The 11,335-nt window shown below is 40.8% G+C and overlaps 3 protein-coding genes across 3 annotated transcripts; all 3 read right to left on the reverse strand.

The window, feature by feature from the left end:
- Window positions 1-2,756: 2,756 nt before the first annotated feature.
- LOC118509999 (putative odorant receptor 83c) lies at window positions 2,757-4,782 on the reverse strand. The gene is made up of 6 exons (XM_036051383.1): window positions 4,555-4,782; window positions 3,958-4,457; window positions 3,781-3,880; window positions 3,100-3,189; window positions 2,884-3,039; window positions 2,757-2,810 (listed from the first exon to the last, which is right to left on the reverse strand). Exons 1-6 carry the CDS (start codon window positions 4,780-4,782, stop codon window positions 2,757-2,759), a joined length of 1,128 nt encoding a protein of 375 aa, XP_035907276.1.
- Window positions 4,783-5,988: 1,206 nt separating this feature from the next.
- On the reverse strand, window positions 5,989-6,532 carry LOC118508959 (odorant receptor 30a-like). The gene is made up of 3 exons (XM_036048887.1): window positions 6,349-6,532; window positions 6,133-6,288; window positions 5,989-6,058 (listed from the first exon to the last, which is right to left on the reverse strand). The coding sequence occupies exons 1-3, from the start codon at window positions 6,400-6,402 to the stop codon at window positions 6,005-6,007; spliced, it is 264 nt and encodes an 87-aa protein (XP_035904780.1). The 5' UTR covers window positions 6,403-6,532; the 3' UTR covers window positions 5,989-6,004.
- A 3,574-nt stretch (window positions 6,533-10,106) lies between these two features.
- LOC118510000 lies at window positions 10,107-11,076 on the reverse strand. The gene is made up of 3 exons (XM_036051384.1): window positions 10,304-11,076; window positions 10,181-10,229; window positions 10,107-10,118 (listed from the first exon to the last, which is right to left on the reverse strand). The coding sequence occupies exons 1-3, from the start codon at window positions 11,074-11,076 to the stop codon at window positions 10,107-10,109; spliced, it is 834 nt and encodes a 277-aa protein (XP_035907277.1).
- Between the last annotated feature and the right edge of the window lie 259 nt (window positions 11,077-11,335).

Genomic DNA, 11,335 nt, shown 5'->3' on the forward strand with positions numbered 1-11,335 from the left:
CGATGGACGGAAGCTCAGGCGAAGCGTCGATCATAGCAAGGAAGCGATCGCGGAACGACAGCCATTTCGTATGATCTCCATCGAACGTTGGAAGCTCGATTTTGGGTAAGCGTAGGTTTGGTGCGTGCGGTCGACCAAAAGCGAGTGTCGACGAAGCCAAACCTGTCGTATCGTTGACCGCTCCTTCTTCCTTGGGTTGATTTGCACGTAAAAATGATTTCAGCTTCCTGCAACGTTCCTCGAAGTGGATTCTCTCCATAATGCACGCTTCGATTGTTGCATCACTTTCGTCGAGTTCCTCCAGTTTAGAAATAGCGGCGAAGAACCCTGCCTGATGCGATTCCAAATTCTCTAACACCTCCGGAATCTGTTGGGCGTCGTTGGGTTGGAAATCCGTCTGGAACCGCTCCATGGATTTAATGCTTTCCACAGCAATCCTTTTCTTCAACTGCACTGCCTTGATTTTCTTATCCATTGCTTCTCGAAAATATCACACGAAATATCACACGACGGTAACGAACAACTCGTTGGCGCGAAATTCGAAATGGTGGAGTGTAACCGACCGTTGCCCTTGACGCGGGGCCGAATGCGATGGCGAATTTGTCACGTAATGACTTGCACAATTTCCGTATACCGAGTTCCACTCTTGGTTGCAGAATGAAACTTCCTCTCCGTATATCACGATCCGGTTCGAAGGACCAACAAATGTGAAAATGTTCACGAAAGGGGGTGGTTGTGATATATTTTGAGGATTGAAGTGAGACTGTGTGCACTCGTATCGCTGGTCGGTTTGCAACTGTGTATTCGTTTGTCCATAATGATTTACATGTAATTCGAGTAGTTCGTGTAAGTGTATAACAGTCGAGTAGTCCTAATCTTAATCCTTAATTGTCTACTGTTTAATTCGTGAAATTTAAATGCATGCTCGAAAATTGTAATATTAAATCCTGTAGTTCAAATGCAGGCAAGATTATATAATTATTCTAATTCCCACAAGTTACTAACGACTCTTACCTATAATTATTGATGATCAGTAAGAATTGATCAAGCACGGAGTCTGAAAACTAGATTTCAATTGCGTTGATTGTAATCCTATCATCACAGCCATTGCAAAATCCAATCGATACAATCAGTTTCAAAGTCAGTAATTATCAACCTGCAACCCTATTGCTTTGGGCCTAGAGCACAACAGGCAGTGACGGTAGCAAAATGAGGTGAATGAGATCTCAGAAACCTTATATAAACGATTTAAACAAAGCTTACGATAGTGGCACTTGGAATCAAATCTCATCCGGAACATTCCCCCGCTGTAAAGACTGACTTTCTAACTTCTTTACATCAATAAATCAAGTAAATCCTTCCATGGCCGGTATAATCACGTAGGTCATCGGGTTAAACAAAAGAATAAGAGTAGTATGGAACGTAAGCTACAGATAAGTTGCATGTATCCGATTTGAACGTGACCTGCTCGAAAATATCGCATGATGTACTCCGGAAGATGTCCAAGGGACTAGGCCTTTCCAACTTCATCCTGCAATGATTCAGTTCATACCATTTTAATCGGAAGTATTGAATTATGTACGGACTATGTTTATTCAATCGGTTTACTAGCAGCTTTGGGGTCCCACTGGAAAGCAACTAACATCTGCTTTGTTATATATAAAGAGGAATAATAAATATTGGTGCCACAGAATACATTTAACGACTGGTCAACATTAGGGAATGCTGTATTACGGTTTTACAATTGTTGTTTATTAAACTCTTTTTAGTTTTGCGTTAAAAAGTCTTATCCTTAGTCCTTTACATGATCTTCTAGAAGAAAAACAATTACGCTACCAATGGTCTTGTTTTGATAAAGGCCGATCAAAATTGTGATCTAATTCCGTGTTCAAATGAGCACCGTTTGGAAATTCGCGCATATTTTTAGTACAATTTAGGTGTCGGCCGGCCCTGCGTTGGAAATTCGTTTGGACGAATTCTTCTTCTTCTTCCCTGGCATTACAACCTCGAGAGGTCTCGGCCTCGGATATTTCTGACTTATTGAATGCAAAAATCCTTCTCGAATCGAAGTTCTTGAAAAAAAAACATGTCGACAGTCATTTATATGATTTTTGTTAAAAACATATGAAAATCTTAATATCTGATTTACACAATCGATCAACATGCATTGAATTTATTTAAATTCCATTTGAAATACTTGTCAAAACAATACCAAATCATGGTATTTTGCGTTTTGATGTGTTCACACAAGACCGTCCACCATACACTCAAAATCCATTAAACAATACTGTTGTCATCGTACGCCGTACGCGCTTATTGGTAAACGGTGCTCGTGTGAACACAGTGTAAGGCTACTATTATACTTGAATCTCACATTCAAGCCAAACGGGTAATATGTGAACAGGACAAAAGAACGTCCAAGGATAAACTTTTGGTAATTTGCTGGTTCTAGGCCGAGAAAAGATAAATAAAACAGAACAATCACAAACACAATGCTCCAGTAACGCGCTCTCTAAATTAAAATGATGCACATGCTGCTGAAACTGTTGCAGACATTGGAAAACGATGGAAACACAGGACCATAAATCTTTAAGGAGAAAAGCAAGAAACTACATTCTTGATCTCGTTTCTATAATTTGTAAAGTTGCTACCAACTAATTGCATGGTGCTAAGCTCACAAATATTAGCTTCCTTCTCCAGATCTATCACTTGAAGTTATCTTCAATATGACATGTATGACGATACATGATGATGCTTTATCCAACGTACTGCAAGATCATTACGAAAAACTGGTACAAGCCTCTCAACACCTATAATCGAATGCCAGATAGATTGTTTTTTATGCGATATCAATCGAAACATTCGTAATGCAACATTACTCACGCTCATGTACGCTTCAAAGTTCATTGGATGAAATCCATACGCTGTCAACATCATGGGACGCTGTTGTCTGGCCATCAGGAAGCAAAACTCTTTCTGTTCCTTTACCGGTAGCTTATACCATGGCATCGAGATCACTTTGTGGTACATTTCATCAATCTGCAAAACAAAAAACACCATTAATAGCAATGTACCTGACACTTCCCGCTTTGCACATACCTTAAGTTCAACAATATGTCCAACGATAAAATAGACAGTAAGTTCCGTGAACATAACCAAGAAAAAACAGTACGTAGGATACCAGTCGGTCTGAAATGCAATGGTTCTACATTAAAATGTTTCTCAGGTTACAGAACAAGCGTCTACAAGATGTCACATCTCAAACGACAAATTGTTCTGAATATGGAGACATTTCGTTCATGATCTGAACATCACTGTGTAAGCATCGTGATGCTGTGTAGCATCGTGATTTGTGTAAGCCACAAATTTTAATTTATATGTTATATTTTAAATGTAGTTCAATAGAGGGAGAAAAAATGTTAAAAATAAAATAAAATAATGCAAACCATCCTTGCAAATTTATTTTAAAATTACAAAACTTTAATTAAACAATGTTTTATAAAATAAATATTTATATATTCACACAATAAATTTACGCTAACTGGAGAAAAATCTTACGTACTAAATACTAACACAACCTTAATGTAACGGATAAAAGCAACACTAACGTACATTGTAATTAATATTACCTAATACCAATATTCAATATAACTAATACACACTACCTCTCCATCGATTGATTACTTATGACGCATTGTACAAAGACACTGCTCATCTCACGTTACCTATACGGTGGACTGAAAGTAACGGAAACCAAGTGCCTCACGAAATTTGACTTACCAATGTTACTAGCAGCAAACAATCGCATATAGTAAACACTCCCATAGCCACTTGTGCTAGACATTGGAGTCCAAAAATGTCTTCAATTATGTTCAACAAGCTAAACATGATACGAAACACATTTCATTACATAAAAAAAAAATTCTGTGCAGTACTTTCCAGCATTGTTACACTTACCTGGTAGTCAGCTGATGATCGTACATGCACTTTAACCACAATTCGCGTACTTCTGATCTCGTAGTATCATGCTGCATAGGATCATTTAACAAGATTTCCAACTCAACAAGATGCACCATAAAAATATCTGCCGCTGTCATTGCGTACGTTGCATACATTATGTATAGGAAGTCGGCGAATATGATCCCCATCACACCGTACACGAGCAGATTTATTTGGAACAACATATTTACGATGTATCCCGTAGTGGTGTTACAATCGATGAACGGTAGCTCGTACAGCAACAATGGCACTACTATTCCTGTTGTGAAGTACGCAAATAAAGGATACAGCATAAACCCTCCTGCTGCACATGCACTTGAAATGCGTGTCATTCGAAAGATGATCCAAAGGTAGCGACCAGTTCGTTCGAGTACCGCCATTTCTTCCTTCGTTCCATTCTCATATCGTTCCAGCACTTCAAGCTCTATTTTCTCGTTTAACAGCTTCACATCGCTTCCCTTTGCGATACCCACGAAAAATTTTACATAAAGCTACAAATGAAACCTCAATTACAAACCTATATTAATGTCCCGATAAAGCGAGATCCGACCATACCTGCAGAACGGTACCCAGTGTAACGAGAACTTTCATCATGTGCAGTGGATCGTGCCTGTACTTGGCTACTGTAGATGCAGTGCTGATAAAGTACGTAGCTACCATAGCTGATAAATAGTATGATGCTGGCAGAAATTTGCCCGGAGCCGTCCATACCTCGACTCCTATTTTTTTGGAGTAATATGTCAACGGTTGCAAAAGCTCACGAAAGTTTCTAAGGGTTGCCATTTTAAAAATATGTTGTAGCAAATCTTTCACAACTGGCAAATCCACTACTCACTGAACAAATGGCCATCAGCTCCCCCGATGTGTTTTATTCCCAGTTCCGGTCTATTGTTGAGATGGGTGAAGGCAATAGTTTATTCTCGTCATAACTTATGGATAAGCAATCGAAACATTTGCAATTGCAACTGCATTGCGTATAGCTTCATTATCTTTATGCTACATACTAGAGATGGGCAAATCGGCACCAAAGTTGGAGCTGATTCCAATCGGTTACAAAGACATGTTCAACCGTCTCCTGAACTTGGTAGGCACCAACGGCTCTTGAGTCGACTTGGCACAAACCGCTTTGAACGACACTCACAGCTCCACGGTTGGTTTCGAACAAAGGAGAAGCTTTCTTACTTCTCCAATAAATGGTTTGCCTCAAACAGAAAACAAACTGACCCATATTATAAGGTCATCACAGACTTTATTATTTCTTTAATAAGATTTATGGCTATAATGCCATTTGCTCTCAATACAAAACGATTGGCAGAGCTAGTCACCGCGAATGATTAGATTTTTGCGTGCAAAATACGGATGCAGAGACGTTGGTACGGTACCAGCTCCGGAACTATTGGTTCGATACCGGCTCCGTAACGCCCATCACTACAGCATACATCTTAGTAGTTAAGGGTGCAATTAAACCACTGGGGGAATAGTTCACACATGCATGGTAAATTAAAGCAAGTGGTGAGTGATCCTTAAAGTAAAACTGTAGCTTATATACTGAGCTTGTGTTATCAACACTTATTTGTATTGCCCAGACTTACTACAATAACACCATGTTTCTATCCTATTTTGTTTTGGGTTCATAGATACATACAAAATGCTACATCTAACGGAGCTGGTCCGAAAATGAAATGTCGTTTGTCGTCATGACTTTAGTCATCAAGAACCTGTAAATAAGTAGCTTACGTCTATCGTGTCAGCTTCACTAAGCAGTAAAATAAAACATTATTATACACATGCTTTTGTTTTTTATAATTTTAATAGGCATCGAGTGGTCCAGATGCCGAGGCGATAGCAGTCAAGGGTAGCCAGTAATGATAGAACCGAGACCTTTTGAGTTGGCGGTGCCAAAGAAGATAAAGGAGAGGTTCACGTACATTAGCGTCCTTCTACAGAACTTTTACTTGAAGTTTTAATATCGCCATACATGTTCTTTATCCAGTGAAACGATGCTTTATCCAACGTACTGCAAGATCATTACGAAAAACTGGTACAAGCCTCTCAACACCTATAATCGAATGCCAGACAGATTGTTTTTTTATGCGATATCAATCGAAACATTCGTAATGCAACATTACTCACGCTCATGTACGCTTCAAAGTTCATTGGATGAAATCCGTACGCTGTCAGCATCATGGGACGCTGTTGTTTGGCCATCAGGAAGCAAAACTCTTTCTGCTCCTTTACCGGTAGCTTATACCATGGCATCGAGATCACTTTGTTGTACATTTCATCAATCTGCGAAACACCATATACCATTAAGAGCGTTGAGCACGGCATTGGACGTAAAAAACAAACCTTAAGCTCAACAATATGTCCAACGACAAAGTAGACTGTAAGTTGCGTAAACATAACCAAGAAAAACAGATACGTAGGATACCAGTCGGTCTGAAATGTAAAAATTTTAAATGTAAGTTGATATTATCCAACAGTCCTCTACACTTAATACCGACTTACCAACGTTACCAGCAGCATACAATCGCAAATAGTAACCACCCCCATAGCCACTTGTGCTAGACATTGGAGTCCCAAGATGTCTTCAGCGTTGTTAAACAAGCTGAAGGTAATCATCTCTATTTTAAAGAGAATTCATTACAGTGCGCACTTACGATGAAATACTTACCTGGTTGTCAGCTGATGATCGTGCATACACTGTACCCACATTTCTCGGACATCTAATCTCTTTGTCTTATCCTCCAAAGGATCATTTAACAGGGTTTCTAGCTCAACAAGATGCACCATAAAAATATCTGCCGCTGTCATTGCGTACATTGCAAGGAATACGTATAAGACGTCGGCCAATACAACCCCAGTAACGCCGTATGTGATTAGATTTAGTTGGAACAACATATTTAAAATATATCCCGTAGTGGTGTTACAATCGATGAACGGTAGCTCAAACAGTAACAGTGGCACTACTGTTCCTGATGAGAAGTAGGTAAATAAAGGATACAACATAAACGCAGCCGCAGTACATATATATGCTACGCGCATAATTCGAAAGATGATCCAAAGGTAGCGACCAGTTCGTTCGAGTACTGCGATTTCTTCCTTCGTTCCGTTCTGATATCGCTCCAGCACTTCGATCTCTATTTTCTCGGTTAGTTGATTTATGTCGTGGGCCGTTGCGTGTCCCAGGAAAAATTTTATAAACAGCTACAATCGAAAGCTCGTATAGAATTTATGCTTGCATCGTTATCCATCGAGTTCGTACCTCTAGACCAAGCCCCAGTGTAACGAGAACTTTCATCATGTGCAGTGGATCATGCCTGTACTTGGCTACCGTGAATCCAGTGCTGATAAGGTAAATAGCCACCATAGCTGTTAAATAATACGATGCTGGCAGAAATTTGCCCGGAGCCGTCCATAACTCCACTCCTATTACTTTCGAGCAAAATATCAACGGCTTCAAAAGCTCACGAAAGCTTCCACGGGTTGCCATTAAATTGCCAGGTTCCGAATTAAAGCTTCGGTTCGGAGATGAATTTGTTTTACCGCACGAGTAATCCTTCTGCAACTGACCAATCCACTACACAATGAACAAATGGCAACAAGTTTTCCCGAGGTATTTATTTCCAGTTACGTTCTATTGTTCAGATCGGGAGAAATCAACAGTTCATTTCCATCATTAATTATGGATATGCGTGCAGACATCTGCAATAGTAGCCGTATTGCAAAAATTGCCGTATAGCTTCATTTGCTGCATGCATCTGAGCTATTATAGGAGCAATTAAACCCACGGAAGACAATTATACCAAAGCAATGGGAATCTGATACAAGAGGTGAAGTAGGTGTTATTTACGGTGAAGCTGGCTCTAATTGAACTGTTGTTATAAAAACTGGACAATATTCTTCTTCTACTTGTTTCGCTCCAGCGGGAAAGCAAATCCGCCGGGAGTCCCACAAATGTGGATTGGATTTGTTTCACGAGAATTTGCTTTGTGAAGGCTGGTGTCGGTTACATCTTGACCATCTTACGATATCTTGGTGATATTACCATTTCTGGAACTTGAAAAAAAAACCATGTCACAGAAAGCCAAAAATGGCAGACTATACCATTTCGAGCCTGTAGGACCATAGAAGAAGAAGAAGAAACACGGTATTTTCTTCTCGGATCGTTTCAAATTTGACATTTCAGTTCAACCTGGCCATCCTCAACTTCAACCTAGCCTGTATCTAGTTCAACTTGGCCATAGTCCAGAAAGGGCAACAGATCGCCAGTTCTACCTGGCAATTGTTTACTTCATCCTAGCCATTGCCCAGAAATGGCTCGCACATCGTTAGTTCTTCTCGGAAACCCTGTACATATCGCACACTGATACGTCAGGAGGTCGCAATGGCGGATTTATGTGTCTTGTTCCTATCTATTTTACCCCGTACGTAAGGCTGACTACTTTCCTACGGGTATAATTACGTCACAGAAAACCAGAAATGGCAGGCCAAGACCTCTCGAGGTTGAAGTGCCAAAGAAGAAGAAGAAGTTCCTATCTATTTTCCGGATCGGAATGAAAATCTAAGGTTGGATGTTGATCGCTTGATGGTCACTTGCATACTGACTTATTTTATTACATTAGGATTAATCGTTAGTAGGAGTGTAACTGTTAGTGCTATGTAAGCATATAGTACGCGTATAGTAGTGTAGTGTGTATCGTAACACGCGAAGTTCGTGCGTTCGATGTGTGTGCGTAAGACGTATGAAGAAGGGTTTACACGTCTTCGCCACACATTAAACATCCAGGAGGCCTAGGGCAGAATGGAGGTTGGGGTCCCCTATCAGACCGACTTCATGAATCATGAATGAATCATCCTGCGTACTCATTCCTTAACCGATTACTAATTAATAAGAATCTAGTTTTCCTATTCTAGTGTTTATCTATCCTACTCCTATTTAGCTCTTTTACTGATGCGCCACCTCACAGGCACCACTCCTATGAATTTTAATAGCACAGAGGAGACCTACCAGGCAGGTGACCTGAACACCAATGTCCTCAACGGGCACGAATTCTGTACTATGCTGACAGAGAACCCCGATGCACCGATGTCATTATGGAGCACTTGTGGACCAACTTCCATTAAGATTGCCTCCCCGTAAGCCATAAATGGCAGGCCGAGATCTTTCGAGGTTGTAGTGCCAAGTTGTAGTAATGAAATTAAACCTTTAAAACTTCATCTACACTAAACAAAAACAATTCTCAACATTCAAAAAAATTATAAAAACTCTGCCAAGGTACGCTTTTCAAACTTCGGCTTTATTGTCGGAAATGTGTAATGTATTAATAGAAGTGCGCAATGAACAGTATATTTTCATCATTAATTATTGATTAGCGTGCGGAACATGTGCGAATGGCGTGGCATAAGGCACCCGAAGTACAACTGCTCCAAGCATCCATGCAATTGAAGGTGCAATTAAAACCATTGCAAATTTCCAATCCTATCTGCTGGAAACAGTACAAAAACGTGATAGAGATAACAAGATAATTAGTAATCTAAATCATTGTGGGTATGCTTCAATCAACTTGTTTCTCAAATCTCTGTGTGATTCCATAAGACCGTTCCTACTTCAAAAAATTCATAGCAAGCGCAAACAGCTGGTACAACATTTTCATGATCTGCAAGAAAAATGTAGAAAATCGTTAGCAAATCTACATCGTTTACTACATTTCTCAAACAACACGAAAGACGTCGCACCTGTGTGTAGGTTTCGTAATTAACCGGCGTAAGACCAGCGATCGACATACCCGACGGTTGTTGCGCTCGCAATAGAAGCAACTTATACTCCTTCTGCCTACGATCGTCAAGTAAATACCATGGGAAATGTACTAAACTGATGAGCAGCTCATCGACCTGGGGAGTGGGGAAAAAAATAAAAAATAACGTTTTCAATAGCGTCGTGCCTGACTATCACTCTCACCTTCCTTTCAATGATAGCACCCAGCACAAAGTGCACCGACAGATCAATGAACAGGGCAAACAGTATCGCGTATGCAGCGTACCAATCAGTCTAGATGGGGAGAAAATTAATCAATCGATACATACTCACTCGCATGATAAAATTTTCAAGATTCACACTCAAATATACCAGAAATATTATCAACATATTGATGCAGATTCCAAACACACTGCAGCCCACTTGCGCCAGGTTGATCATGCTCCACAAATCGGAAAACTTGTCATAATATCTGGCAAATAATTTTCAAACTTGCATTAAAAGGAATTTTCTCCAGCGATAGAGAAATATAGCGATACTGCTTACTCTACGATGTGCTGATGCTCCACTAGACAGATTCTCCACTTGCGATTGACCTTCTCGATTATTTCCGGCGAACTGCGCGTTTGATAGCCCGGCTCCGCCAGCAGCTCACTCAACTCGTTCAGATGAAAACGCAACAGGTCCACGTAAAGCGATCCGTTGATGGTAAAAAACGCACACAAGTAGTCGACCAAAATCAACCCACAGGTGCCCGTAACATAAAATGCAATCTGTAACGTGACCGTAATCCAATAGCCCCTGTTCACCGTCCAATCGACGTACGGGATTTCACAGAAAAACAGCAACATTACCCGACCCTCGGTAAAGTACACGAACAACGGATTGATCCAAATGATGAACAGCGATCCAAAGTATCCGCCGATCATGATATGTCCTGCGATGTACAGCACACGGCTATACTTTTGCACCACCGGATACTCGTTGCTCGTTTCCTGATACTTTGTGTACGTTTCCCGCTCAATGTTGCCCGTTAGCTCACGGACCGGATCACGGTTGCGGATCATCGTGAAGTACTTGATCATGAGCGCCAGACCCGTACAGATGAGCGACTGTGATTCGAGCATCTCGAGCGCGTCTTCCCGGTACTTGTAACCCGTCCACACGTGCAAACCGAGAAACATCACGATCTGCGTCAAACTCGCTATACGGCCCCAGGTAAAGCCGTACTTTTGCTCCCAAAGACCGGCACCGATCAGACGGCTCGACAGCTTCAGCCGATCGAAGCTTGCGTGGTACAGTTCGATGGCGGTTCTCATTTGGTCACTTTTGTTCGAACTATAGTTTGCAACTGATGCTCCAGCGTTCTGTGCGTCGGAATAAATTTCTCAATCCATTCTCCGGTGTCGGATTTGCATCGTTATTAATTCATCTTGACATGTTTTCTGCTGTGATTGACAGAAAAGTGAATGTTTTATTACATATTTTGAAACAAGATTGACAGGATTCGAACAACAATAAAGTATTGCGGAGCGCGCCGTTGGTAAAAGTGACAGCGGTGCCAGTCTTCACGCAACA

The sequence above is a fragment of the Anopheles stephensi genome, chromosome 3, assembly GCF_013141755.1.
Source record: "Anopheles stephensi strain Indian chromosome 3, UCI_ANSTEP_V1.0, whole genome shotgun sequence".
Taxonomy (NCBI): Eukaryota; Metazoa; Arthropoda; class Insecta; order Diptera; family Culicidae; genus Anopheles; species Anopheles stephensi.